General features: G+C 45.1%; 1 protein-coding gene across 1 annotated transcript in view; it reads right to left on the reverse strand.

The window, feature by feature from the left end:
* Positions 1-1,593: 1,593 nt before the first annotated feature.
* Positions 1,594-14,963, reverse strand: part of LOC144806352 (uncharacterized) — a 45,202-nt gene continuing 31,832 nt past the window's right edge. Inside the window, exon 2 of the mRNA XM_078672732.1 lies at positions 1,594-4,217. Within this exon, the coding sequence (XP_078528858.1) occupies positions 3,016-3,984 (969 nt within the window). The 5' untranslated portion in view covers positions 3,985-4,217 and the 3' untranslated portion in view covers positions 1,594-3,015. The remainder of the gene's footprint in view (positions 4,218-14,963) is intronic.

Here is a 14,963-nt window from a genome sequence, read left to right on the forward strand (position 1 = left end):
CAATCCCCATGTTCAGGGCTGTGATACACAAAATCAGTAACATTTTTCAGAGTATGTGGGAAGAGTCAGATTTATAGGAAGGTCACTCCAAGCCACACCACAGAAGCCAAGATGTTTGGAATACTGTCTGGTTACAAAATGTAGAGTTTTACAGCCTTCCGGTGAATGTCTCCGCTCTCATGTGTTTCCTGAGTTTTTTATTTTATTTTGAACTGAACATGAGTGACAAGACTTTGCCTCAGAGACACATTTTAATTTTATTTCGGCACATTACAGAGTTCTGTAATGGAGGGTGAACAGGCCCTGGTAATTAACCCCTTATACTCAGCAGGCTGCAGCGCTAACACTGCTTTGAGAAGGGACGGGGGCAGGCAAACGCAGACAATCAATAAGTTGTCCGCCTTGATTCAGTAGATCACTTTGCCTGAACCAATGAAAGCAAACATTTATGGATGTGTGGACTTAATCACCTGAGGATTCAAGAACAAAATTACTTGATGTATTTCAGGTGTTTTTGGCAGGTTCAGGTGATATAAGAAGCAGCTTAGGGCCATATGTACAGATTTTAGGGAGAGCGATTTCCTAATTGTGATTCTCTGTGAATCACAATTAGGAAATCGGTATCCCAAATGTATGAAATTCTTTCAGTTTTATTCAGCGATTCCTAGGTTGTTGCAAATCTACCTACCTCATGAATTTTCATGAGGTAAGTCGCAGTTTGAGACCCAGTGGGAATAGCAGCCATCATAGATCACCAGGTCTGTGATTGCTTATGAATGAAACAACTTTATTTTTATTAAATGCAGCCCATTTTCTTTAAAGGAACACAGGATGCATTTTCAAAAAAAAAAAGTTTCATTGTTTTATTTTTTTTAGATTAGGCAGTGGTCCCCATAGGACCCCTCCCTGCTGTTAAAATATATTCTTTTTTTTATTCTCGAAGGGGTCCCATTGCAAATGGGTTAACACCTCCTTAAAGGAGTCAGTAAAACTTGAAAATTATGCAACTGTATTTTGGTCGCAAAACATTCATACATCCCATTCAGATTCAGTACGTGGGCGGGACGTCCTAAACACGCCGCTTTCAAATACTGAATCGCAAAGACAAATTGAAATTCGCAAATGTGCTACCGAATCACAACTTGTGTTTTGTACATGTGTAAAAAGTATGTTTTGTACATGTGTAAAAGCATGTTTTGTACATATGTAAAAGTATGTTTTGTACATATGTAAAAGTATGTTTTGGAGCCAGAAACGTCCAGACCGCAAAAATGGTTTCTACATCCGGCCCTTAGCTTCTAGTGAGTTAAGCATCAACAACTGTCAGGCAGCCGGGCCTCAGTCTCACTCACGGATCAGTTGATGAATGCTGATAATTGATGTCAGTCCTGGGTGTTGGTGATTAATATCGGTGCTGGATGTTGTTGACTGATGTCAGCTCTGGTTGTTGGAAGATGTTAACTTATTGTGAGTCCTGTATGTTGGTGTCTGATGTCAGTTCTGGGTTTTGGTAAAAGATGTCAGTTCGGGATGTTGGTGCTGGATGACCCGCCCACCTCCAGCCCCACCCTCGAGGCAAAGTTGCATCTATCGTGAAAAGTGGCGGACCATTTGTATTCTGCACTATGAAACATTAGGATCAGTTTTGCAGAAGCTTTTTCAAACACCTGCACTTCTTAATTTGTGCACAGGGGCAATATTACCATATTTCGGATGTTTGCGTGATTTCATCTTTATAGATAGACTATTTATGTTTTCTTCTGATTCAGGTCTCTGAATAGGCTTTCATTTTACACACAGCAGGAGTCATAACAAAAGATTCCATGAGGAAGGATACGTTAGTGAAATGTTCTACATTACTAATCTTTACACTATTGACAAATACTATCAATATCATCTGTGCAAAAATAGATACTTTCGTAGAATTGATTGTGTTTTCACTTTCACAGGCAATATCTTGAAGTGGTTTTAATAGGCCATACTGGGGAACAATTGGTCACAATCGATTACACTTGCTCACAATGGTTTGTGATTTTTAATTTTTTGTCCCTAAAGGCATATTCCAACATTTGACACTCTTCAAAAAATCTCCATGCATTGTTGTCTGGTACATATTATACAATTCCCACGCTAGAGTCCATGCACAACCTGCCACATTAATATACTGTTCACCAGAGTCAGGACGTTTCAATAACTATCAGCTTAAATCATTTCACTGGTTTCAATTTGTTTTACTAGTATGACAACGTGCCAAGGCTAGAGTCTCTTTGGCTTTTTGAATATTAGCACATTTAAATTACCCTGTTGGCTTTCATTCATTAGCTTGTTGTAGGAATTTAGAGAAGAGCATTTCAGTTAACTGCTTTGACTTTTTTGCTCATCACAATTTTCTTTTTTATATATGTAATCGCCTTGATCTTTTCCATGAGCAAACTCACAGGAGGGAGCAGCTCTCTTACTACTGCAACTTATTTTATGTCAATCTGCTGAACGTTTGGCAAGGGAATGTTTATAAAACAGTGTGAGTGTGTTGGTGGTGGGATGTGTGTTGGGGGTGGGATGTGTGTGGGTGAAGGGGTGCGATTAGGGGTGAATGGGGTGTGTGGTGAGAGTGCATTGGGACTGGAGTGCGTTGGGGATGCGAGTGCGTTGGGGGATTTTGTAATTTAAAAAAAGCCCTTACAAGTTCCACCTTAAACAGTTTGCAACTAAGCTAGATTTGCGCTCACCCATTAAGTCAGATTACCATTCTCACTTTAGCTTTTCAAAGACATTATTTCTCATGCAAACCGGATATTGTCTCCCTCATACACCTAGGCAGACTGAGTTACTCATACATTCTAACACTGTTATGACTAGCCGCTTGGTTTTGCAGCGCACTGCTAACTGTTTTTGGGCAATTCCATGCTATCTCATCAGTAAGACTGATTTCACTGCACTTGTAGGAGTTCAGTTCAGGTTAATGTCCATATGTTGTACTTTCTTGTAGTTTACATGGAATTATGTGAATGAACATCATTCCTGAGCGGAGGCGTGCCTAGCGTGCGTTCGCTCATGGTGAGTCAGGCTAATTTTGTGGTTGAATCCTTTCTGACATTCACTGCACCAGTAGGGTTTTTCCCCAGTGTGAGTTCTCTCATGCTGGGTCAGATGTATTTTCTGACTGAAGCTTTTTTGACATTCTTCACACTGATAGGTCTTTTCTCCTGTGTGGGTTCTCTCATGATGTATGAGATGGATTTTCTGACTGAAGCTTTTTTCACATTCTGTGCACTTATAGGGTTTTTCTCCGGTGTGTGTCTTTTCATGCTGAGTTAGACTACATCTCTTAGTAAAACATTTTTCACATTCATTGCACTGATATGGCTTTTCTCCGGTGTGAATTTTTTCATGCTTAGCAAGAGTACTTTTATCATGGAAGCTTTTCTGGCATTCAGTGCACTGATATGGTTTATGTCCCAAGTGTGATCTTTCATGTAATGTGAGACTGATTTTATGACGGTAGGTTTTACCACATTCAGAACACAAATACAGTTTTTCTCCTGCATGTGCACCTTCATGCTGAATTAAACTCGCTTTTTTGCTGAAACTTTTTGGACATTCAGTGCACTGATATATTTTTTGTCCCAAATGTGTTCTTTCATGTCGTGTCAGATAGTGTTTCTGACTAAATCTTTTCTCACAATCAGAGCACTGATAAGGCTTTTGTTCAGAGTGCGATTTCATATGCCGAGTCAAGTAGGATTGTTGAGTAAAGGTTTTCTCACATTCGGAACATTGATAAGGTATCTCTCCTGTGCACCTCTTTTTCTGTACTGTCCTGTTCAAATTACAAGCTAGGTTTGTCTCTTGTGAAGTGCATGGGTACACTACTTCTGCAATCTGCACAGTCTTATAAATAATGTACACTGTTTTTTTATTCAAATTGTGCTGTTGTTCTGGCTCTTGCTTTACAGTCACAAAACCCTCCATCTCCTCGATCATGTGTGTCCTTGCTGCCCCCAACTTAAGGGTTCATTGACATAAGAAATTAGAGAGTATCCAGAAACTTCATTTACAATCAGTCAGCGACTCTGCTCTGTATTGTCGTTACTTCCTGGCCAAATCCAGCTTTTAGAAATTGGTTTCTTCTAAAATCTCTGGAACATCTCTCTCTTTGTAGTCTATTTGCTGCAAATGACAGAATCCTTATTGTTCCTGTCCACACTTGAAGCCACCTGCAGTATAAAAAAAAAAAGAATTAAAGTGAAATATCTTTCAAGGTGTAAACTAATTTTAACGAAATTATTTAACAGTGAATGACAGCATTCTGGAAGTAATGCATGTACTTTTCTGATGAGATAGAGTTGGTAGTGTTTTGAGGCAAGGATAAATGAAACCAACATAAAATAAAGCAGATTGATATGTTAACAATAAGTGTGCACTCACTCATATCAGTAACATAAAATGATAAATCTATTTACATTTTGTATAGACCGTAAAAGAATTAAAAACACATTGTTTTGACATGTCGAATGATATCAAAATGAATAAACTAAATTTGAAACATGCATAATCTTGTGAAAGGCAGACACAGGAAGATGGCTGAATGAAAGCCTTGAACAATTGCGCTGCCGGGCCCCCAGCCTAATCCTACAGAATCCAGTACTCTCCAAAGGAGTTAGAGGTCAGACCCCTTGAGGAGGTCCCACGCATAGAGCCCTCCAGGTGGTAGAGAGGGCTCGGACTGACTTCCTACCATGATCGAGCGCACAGATGCCAAGGTGAGTGCCATACAGTGGCAGCCCGATAATTGCAAATGGAGCTCGGCAGACCAAGGGGGCCGCAGACTCCACTTCCCGAGCCCCACGAAACCATGATGGGAAGCGCATAGACGCCTGCAGAGGCTTGGCTGAGATGTACTGGCACAGCCGGGCACACTGAGGCTGAATGGCTTCCTAGAAATAAACTGATCGCTGGGGCACGCAATGCTGGTTGGAGCCTAGAAGCCTGGAGGATGGTTGCCACAATGACAGCGGTTAGATAATGGAGATGAGGTCAGCACAGTCCCCAGGCGGTAACTGCCCCTGCCCTTCCTGCGTTGCGGACTGCTGATGCAGAGAGCGTATACAGTTGCAGGATGCCTGCCTGAGAAGGCATAGAGGGCCGGGCCTGTGAAGTGCATACAAGTTGACATACAGGTGCCACCTGTGCAACCCCTCCTCCCCCCCCATTGACGTGATCATATAGTTGGGACTGCGACCCGGTAACCCTGAGCTTCCAACTGATAAGAGGTTGCTGAGAAGGGATCTTCCAGCTACTAACCTTTGAGACGTGGGCAGTGGTGGATGAGAGGGAGGCTTGAGGGCTAGGTCCTTGCTCATGCCTCGGGGGACATTGCCTGCTTCTCCTTCATGTTCTTGTTCTGGAGGTAATAAGTGGCAGACAGACCTGAAGAAGACAGTCTGACCTGCAGTGGGCTGGGCCGCTGTTTTGAGAGGGTACCCAGCGGATAGAAGAGCACCTGCTGAGACATAGAATTTGAAGGAGCGGGATAGGCCCCTGTGGCAATGACTATTCTGTGTAGTTATGGGCCGAGATAGATCTTCTAGAACAGGCCAATAACAAAAAATGTACAGATATACAGAGCTGGGAGGAGGCCCTGCATGGAACTCGTAGAGCAGACAAGGCCTATTTTCACGGGCGGATGAAATGTCCACTCCCCAGATACTGATGGCTATTACCCAACTGAAACAGATGCTAGAAGAATAAATGGATTCCATATTCATTGATAGTAATATTTGGATCGCCATATGGTGAGGGAGCGACTGCTGCAGACAGAACTAAATGTGGTTGAGCTCATTGCAAAACTGGCTCCTAATCCTCGCCCAGGTTAAACTTCCATCTTTAGCAATTTAGGGGTCCTGAGTTCCAATCGTTACCCTTCTTCCTCCCCATCCTCGCCCAAGGTGGAACCCAACCCATCCACCAGACCCCCTAACCATTGGGTCTTTACTGCCCCTCAACACAAGAAGCCCATTGAGGACCACCTTTCACCTATGGAGGGAACTGGCCTTCTCCTGCTACTCACATATCATCACCCTATGTTCACCCCCATAACAATAAATAACAGCACTCTAGATAACTAAGCCTACTAAACTCCCCTCCTCTCATCACTCCTACCTCAAGGAGCACCCCACTCACCCACTGTGCTTCCCAACACCTGGCACTCAACTCCCCTAGAGCACAAAAGACACATGGAGGAAAACTGTAGAACACCACTTCCCTCTACTCTTCATACCCCCTCCATGCCACCAACCACCAGCCCCCAACCTCCAAAAAAACTCCACTTATACTTTCATCCGGGATTATGTGGAACCTACATTACCTACCACTGTTCCTTTTACGAGGAGACATCACTCCCTTCCTATCACCAGACCAACTAACCACTCCTTATACCCCCGCACCCCCCCTTGAGGTTGAACTGAAAGACATCAAGCAGACATCAATCATTTCTTCAATGATGGAGGAGCGGTGTAATCTCTACATGTCCTTCAAGAATAATCAATCATGCCTCCACACTACAGCTAAACTCTGCCAAAGTCAAGACTCATCTTGGAAAACGAGACAAATTTTACCTGGAAATCTAGGCCTCGTTAACCATCACGCCAGGCCACATAGGATTACTGACTCTATGTCTGATGCTGACATTCACTCCTTTCTACTTCATTACAATACCGCCCATAATAAACCTTCTCTCGCACCATCCAAGATCCAGACTATTTCCTCCAACTCATTTAGAGAATCTGTATCACGAGTCCGAAGATGCTGGCTTCTGCTCTCCCTCTTGGCGCGCGTGGATGCATGATAACGCTGAGATGACTGCAACTGCTGACAAGACACGCACGCTAAAAGCTGTAACCTGGAATGTGAAGGGCCTGAAGTGCGGTAGAAAGATGCGGCGCGTTTCTTAATTGATATGGAGCAGACTCTGCTTTTTACAAGAGCTGAATCTGATAGGAGCCTCGTGTTCGCGCCTGCGAGTGGGAAGGATGGGTGAAAAGTTCGTAGCGGGATACTTCAACTACGCCAGGGGCACAGCCATCGTTCTCAGAAAGGGCTTCCCATGGCACACGCGCACTGCAATATGCGATCCACAGGGTCCGTATGTGATAGTGGAGGTCGCCCAGTGAGACTCATATCAATATACGGCCCCAACACCGAGGAGCCCCAGTTTTTTTGCGAGATGCGGCGGTTGGCGGACACCCTAGGCCCCGGGGCAGTGCTATGGGGAGGTGATTTTAACGTAGTTCTCAACTCCAATTAGGACAGGTCGAATGGTTCTCGCCGGCCTCACGCCTGAGCTGCGGCTCAACTGCAGGCCCTTATGGAAGACCAGGATCTGATAGATTTCTGGCGCAGCCAACACCAATCCAGCCGAGAGGGGAGTTGCATTTCCTCTGTGGGCACCTCGTGGTCAAAAATTGACTACCAACGCATATCCTGTGACGTGGACACTTGGGTTAGACACTGTGCCCATCTTGCCTGAACCGATACAATACTATTAGAATTTATTTTAACAGACGCGCCAAATAGAGCCTTCAGCTGGAGACTTCCAGCTGGCGCCCTCTGGGAGCAGGTGTTGCGAGAGGAGATTGGATCAGCCATACTTTGACACCAAAGTCAGCTCTGCGGACACCCCGTCCACTCTATGGGAGGTGTTTACGGCATTAGGGGCAAGTGTATTGCTAAACAAATTTGTGTTCTACGTTCACTGAGGAAAGATCTGCAGTGGCTAGAGAAAGATTCACTCGCTTGAATTAGAATTCTTCAAGTCCAATCAGCTCACGACCCTTGGGCAGATCAAGGCTAAGATAGCGGAATTTGAAGATGCTGAACACAGAGAAACGCATTTCCTAGGTCGGAGGAGCGCGCTCGCCAATATGGGGAGGGTGACCAGGTCGGCAAAACCCTTGCGCGTCTTCATAAAAACCCTTGGGAAAATGCCCGCTAAGCTCTTCAAAGATCTTATACCTTCCATAATCCCACTCTGGTCCAAGATTGTCCATGAATCTCTCCTACAAAGCAGGATTCCAGATTGCCTCAAGACTGGCCAAGTCACCTCCATACCTAAAAAGCCAAATGCAGACTTAAATGATCCTAACAACTTTAGGCCCATTTCCAATATCATTACCCTAGCCAAACTACTTGAGAAATATGTTCACACACAACTGCGTAATCACATCAATCAGTTTCAACTCCTTGATCAATTCCAATCAGGTTTCCAAGCGGGTCACAGTACTGAATCTGCCCTGACACACATTACTGATGACACTCGGATATCTTGACCGAAATGAAAGCTGCCTACATTTTTCTCCTGCATCTCTCCTCAGTGTTCGACACCGTCAAACATGATAACTTGATTGATCTTCTCGAAAAAAGGATGGGCTTATCAGGCACAGTTTTAAATTGGTTTCCTTACACAATAGATTCTCTACCGGATATTCTAGCTGCACTTCCCTCAGAGTATTATATATTAGTAGCCAACTGTCCTCCTGGAAAATTGGGCGGCGGGGTGGCTGCCATCATCAACAAAAAACTTAAATTTCGGGCCCTTACCCCTCTCGCCCTCATAGAGTCTGAGAATCTTATCATCAAGCTAGATGCAGATAGTGGCGCTCTGGTTTTGGTATTGATCTATTGCCCCCCTCGTCCTATGACCACATTCCCCATATCTTTAGGAGAACAGATAGCCTCCCTAGTAGTAAATTTCCCGAAAGTACTCCTAGTAGGGGGGACTTGAATTACTGGTTTAATCATGAAGCGGGTAGAGCTCAGGCAGCCGAGCTTCAGGAACTGCTCGCGAACATTAACTTGACCCAGCACATATTTGCTCCTACTTACAAAAGGGGTCACATACTGGACCAGATATGGTTGCACAACTTATCACTCTCAATCCCTTCCATTTTACCTTATATCTGGTCTGACCATCATCTAATCCAGTTTACGACTACTTTGGATGGCCACATTAAATCTCTACCTAAATCGGGAGGTATAACCAGAAAATTGAATTCTGCCAACACGTCGGCCTTTATAGACACCTTGAAATTCAAACAACCTACATTAGGCAACGAAGTAGATACAATGGAAGGAAAGATCACAGACTGGTTATCTGAGGTGGCAGACATTCATGCCCCAGTGGTTAAATTCTCTCGCGCTTGTAGTATAGAGGCCCATAAATGGTTTACCCCCGAACTGAGAAATTTGAAATTGGAACTTCGCCAGAAAGAAAGAACCTGCAGCAAAAAATACTGCTCGCAAGATAAGGAAGAATATATGATCGCCCGTAGAGAATATTTAAAAACTATCCTAAAGAACAAAACCGAATACTTTTCCAGGAAAATATTATAGTCCCAAAACAAATCTAAGGATATTTTCAAAATAGTCAACGATCTCTGTAATAGTGACAGAACTGCTCCCACTCAGGCGCCTACCCAGGAGTTCTGTATTTCACTTGACACGTTTTTCATAGAGAAAATTGCAACCATAAAGAAGAGCATCTCTGAGTCTTCTGGCTCAGAGTATAGAGACGACGTATATTTTAATCCACACAATTTGGACACTCTCCCTCTCATTGACTCAAACTCATTCCCGGCGCTTCTATCACGGGTTAAATCTGGGTCCCCTAATGATTGCTGCCCTCCACATATTTTGAAAGAGGGCTGCTCAGCTTTGCCTCTGAGCATCCTTTCACTCTTGAATTAATCTCTTTCACAGGGCAAGGTCCCTGTCTCGATTAAAAATTCCACACGTGTACCACTCTTGAAGAAGCCGGGTGTAGACCCGCTGGATCTGGCAAACTATAGACCCATCTCTTTGCTCCCTTCCTGTCTAAACTCCTGGAGGCCCACGTGTTTAGCCGCCTCTCAAATTTTATAGAGCAAACTGACTACCTTGAACAGAATCAGGCTGGCTTCCGTCCCTCACAATCCACGGAAACGGTGATTCTTGCAGTTCAAGACACCTTTAGAGCCAACGCAGATAAAGACATCCACCAGGCGCTGGTACTCCTTGATTTGTCGGCCGCGTTCAACACGGTTGATTATAACATCCTGCTGAGCCGTGTCGAGCAGGCCGGCCTCAGCGGAACCGCGCTTGATTGGATTGCTTCCTTTATTTATTTATTTATTTTGAAAGTTTTATAGAGCGCGAACAAGATCCTTGCGGATATCAGAGCGCTTTACAATTAGTGAGGTTAATTATACAACAGATAAATGCAGGTAAATCACGTATACATAAATAAACAAGCAATAGGGTAGAAAACAGGAAAGACCCGTTGAATCATGACAATGGCAAATATAATGACTAGGTTGTCTAGTTGGTCCCTGGTCATAGTAAGGAATACTGGTGATGGTACGAATGTGATCAGAATTTCCTTAGCCTATGTTCAGGTGAATTTTGCCATGATCTTAATCTTACTGTGCCTAAAAGACGAAGGTGACCTTGTGTAATGTAACTAGTGGTCATGTAAATAACTTTGGGTTGAGCTTGTAACATATAAGAACTGCAGAAAAGGGTCAAAACAAATCATTAACACTAAAAAGGAAAAACAAATAAATACGCACTTAGTGGCTGATTTTTACACAGTGAACCCAGAACTCCTGGATAAATCATAGCTTCCAGGCTAAAACTGTGTGATCTTAGGCACATATTTAATGTCACCAAAACTCCTTTGACTTCATAATTATGTATGAAAGAGTCTTCAAAGACCTGAGTTCAGGATACCGGCTGTATTTGATTTCATGGACCTCAATGTTGCCTGATATCGACCTGGTCGATACACAGGGCTGACGTGGGAAGGGTCTTGCCTCTTACTTCACCAATGCATGCATGGAAATATTTTAAAAGAGGGAGATCTATAAATAATAATAAGGAGATTGTATTTTCCCTCATTAACTTCTATTGAACAGAAGCAGTTTAAGGCGGGAGGGAGCCAAAGAGCGGTTCATTTTGGCTCGAGGAGCCGAGCCAGGCACCGGGCCAGAGCCGGGCCAGACACCGGGCTCTGCTCTCCCTGCTGTGTCTCCCGCATCTCGTGGGCGCCCCCTTATCGGTTGCAGTCAGTGAGATTAGGCACATTCACAGCTCAGTATTTACCCTCTTTCTGTGGAGTGCCATAGGGATGGTCACTTTCACCACTCCTATTTAACTTATATTTGAGACCTCTGCTATATTCTTTGAAACATCGGAAAGTCACCATCTTCAATTATGCTGACGCACTTGCAGCTAATTTTTCCCCTGAATACACCAGACTCTGTTGACGAGTTTCAGGCAACTATGTTGCATATACAAAGGCGGATGGATCGAAACCACCTCAAGCACAACCCAGGCAAGACAGAATTAGTTTTGCCTGGGAAGAGCGACCTCAGTTGGGGCCCCCATTTTTGGCCATTACACTTGGGAGCTCCGCCCAAGGCTTTCCAGTCAGTCAGAAGGCTGGGGGTCATCCTTGGGGCCGACCTGTCACTCAGAAGTCAGGTGGGAGCTGTTGTATAACCCAGTTTCTTCCAACAATGAAAAATTAGGAAAATTTCCCACCTGCTCACCCATTCTGCAGTTGTACAGGTAACCATAGCCTTAGTGCTCTCCCGCCTAGATTTTTCAAATGCTATTTATCTTGGGCTCCCATCTGGACTACTAAAACGACTCCAGATGGTTCAGAACCAGGCGGTCAGACGGATATGGAAACTCCCTAAATGGCAATCAGCCCGACCTGGTATGGAAAAACTTCATTGGTTACCATTGGCCCAAAGGATCACTTTCAAAACTGGTTGCAGAGTTTTCAAAGCATTGCAGGGCAAGGGCCCTAAATTTATTAGACAGTTGCTTACTGTCTATAAACTACAGCTCAACCTGCGATCGGTCCATCTTAACTTGCTCACCACCCCTCACTTTAAAAGGAAGAAGCATGGAGGATGTTGTTTTTCACTCTTGGCGGCCACTCTGTGGAACTCCATCCCTACTTCACTCAGGAACTGTGACAATCTTTTGATCTTCAGAAAGTCCCTGAAAACGTGGTTATTCAAACAGGCATACGTTTAAGGAATGTATCAGGATCATTGACATTAGCGCCATGAAACCTAAGGGTGTACGAGCGCTTAATAAATAAATGTTATCATAACATAACAATAGATCACAGAGAATCAAAGTCAACCATTCCCTTTCTAACAACACCCCGATCGCAACTGGGGTCCCTCAAGGATCTGCATTATCACCCACGCTCTCCAACTTGTACATGGAACCTCTTACAGAAATTCTGAACCACTCGAACATATATTGTCACATGTACGCAGATGGCACTCAAATATACCTTAAAGTCTCTTCACCTGACAATATCAAAACTCTTCTTGTGTCCTTGTGAAAACTCAACATTGGCTACCTCACAATCACCTTATGCTGAATACCCTCAAGACAGAATTCCTACTTATTGCCCCCACAATCATACTACCCCCATTCAAGACTGGCTCAAACAACCGACGGCCCTCAATTGCATTCCACATGTTGTTGATTCCACCAGATCTTTAGGCATAACGCTGGTCAAACACCTCCGCCGAAATAATGCACTCCAGCTACTCTTTCATTCCTACCGAATTTCCATTTCTCCTTTGTTAATGTAACACCATGTTATTAAAGAACGAAGAAAGTATATTTTTTACTCTCTTAAATTCCAGGACAAAATCTGTATAGAACTCATGGAGGGTCAAATCGACTGCCTGTTGCACAGAGAGAAGATTGAAGATGCCAGCACCCGATCCATCGAAGTTCCAAAGATGAGATAAAAAAATATATATAGGGTGAATGAGGAAGTGCTAAAACTGGGGACGGTTGGCCCCAGAAACGTTAACCTCACTGGTTAGGGGCTGCCCAGCTGTCATTCCCAACCGTTAGCATGCAAGAGGCATAAATGTGACACATCCAGGCACATACTACAGAACACTCCTGACCTGATGAAGATCAGAAAATTACTGAACCTGCTGTTTGGCAACCTAGGAGGAACCCTGAGGCACTGGACCGGCTTTCTTTTAAATCCAGGAAAAAGAAGTGGATTCCAAGGGTCAGTTGGATGACCACATGTTCAAGGTACGGGTACACAATAAGCTACAAGAAGCCTTTCCTCCAACTGCTCAGGTGACCAGTGCCAACTGGACCCTCTGCCCGACACTCTGAGAGTGTCTAGGTGCCACCCCTTGGGGGCTTTAGCTTTTTACTTCTGTGGTAGGTTGGGGATTAAAGGGATAAATCAGTGGGTAAAATCTTTGACCAGGATGAACCTGGTTGGTGTATTTGATCTGTGCTCCATCACAGCCAGCCTCTAGTTATACCTAGGTGCTGCCCACCACGTCAACTGGCACTTTGTTTCTCAAATAAAACTTTAAAAATTCCTATTTCACCGGTGCCCTTAATGGATTTTTTTCATTTTGCTTTAGAATTGTACACTCGTTTTCTAATTTGGCTTGATATTTCTACGGTTTTGAATTTCAGTGTTATTACTGTTTCAGTGCTGCATAAATACCTTACAAATTCCCCTTAGGTGAGCCTGTCTGCTCTGTGCCAAAGGGACCATGGGGACGAGCTCACGGACGCTGAGGGTCAGTGCTGCATAAATACCTTGTGTATTCCCCTTAGGTGAGCTTGTCTGCTCTGTGCCAAAGGGACCACGGGGACGAGCTCAGTGACGCTGAGGGTCAGTGCTGCATAAATACCTTGCGTATTCCCCTTAGGTGAGCCTGTCTGCTCTGTGCCAAAGGGACCATGGGGACGAGCTCAGGGACGCTGAGGGTCAGTGCTGCATAAATACCTTGCGTATTCCCCTTAGGTGAGCCTGTCTGCTCTGTGCCAAAGGGACCATGGGGACGAGCTCAGGGACGCTGAGGGTCAGTGCTGCATAAATACCTTGCGTATTCCCCTTAGGTGAGCCTGTCTGCTCTGTGCCAAAGGGACCATGGGGACGAGCTCAGGGACGCTGAGGGTCAGTGCTGCATAAATACCTTGCGTATTCCCCTTAGGTGAGCCTGTCTGCTCTGTGCCAAAGGGACCATGGGGACGAGCTCAGGGACGCTGAGGGTCAGTGCTGCATAAATACCTTACGTCTTCCCCTTAGGTGAGCCTGTCTGCTCTGTGTCAAAGGGACCATGGGGACGAGCTCAGGGACGCTGAGGGTCAGTGCTGCATAAATACCTTGCGTATTCCCCTTAGGTGAGCCTGTCTGCTCTGTACCAAAGGGACCATGGGGACGAGCTCAGGGACGCTGAGGGTCAGTGCTGCATAAATACCTTGCGTATTCCCCTTAGGTGAGCCTGTCTGCTCTGTGCCAAAGGGACCATGGGGACGAGCTCAGGGACGCTGAGGGTCAGTGCTGCATAAATACCTTGCGTATTCCCCTTAGGTGAGCCTGTCTGCTCTGTGCCAAAGGGACCACGGGGACAAGCTCAGTGACGCTGAGGGTCAGTGCTGCATAAATACCTTGTGTCTTCCCCTTAGGTGAGCCTGTCTGCTCTGTGTCAAAGGGACCATGGGGACGAGCTCAGGGACGCTGAGGGTCAGTGCTGCATAAATACCTTGCGTATTCCCCTTAGGTGAGCCTGTCTGCTCTGTGCCAAAGGGACCACGGGGACGAGCTCAGTGACGCTGAGGGTCAGTGCTGCATAAATACCTCAGGTGTTCCCCTTAGGTGAGCCTGTCTGCTCTGTGACAAAGGGACCATGGGGATGAGCTCAGGGACGCTGAGGGTCAGTGGTGCATAAATACCTTGCGTATTCCCCTTAGGTGAGCCTGTCTGCTCTGTGCCAAAGGGACCATGGGGACGAGCTCAGGGACGCTGAGGGTCAGTGCTGCATAAATACCTTACGTCTTCCCCTTAGGTGAGCCTGTCTGCTCTGTGTCAAAGGGACCATGGGGACGAGCTCAGGGACGCTGAGGGTCAG

Source organism: Lissotriton helveticus (genome assembly GCF_964261635.1).
Source record: "Lissotriton helveticus chromosome 1_1 unlocalized genomic scaffold, aLisHel1.1 SUPER_1_unloc_65, whole genome shotgun sequence".
In the NCBI taxonomy this organism is placed as follows: Eukaryota; Metazoa; Chordata; class Amphibia; order Caudata; family Salamandridae; genus Lissotriton; species Lissotriton helveticus.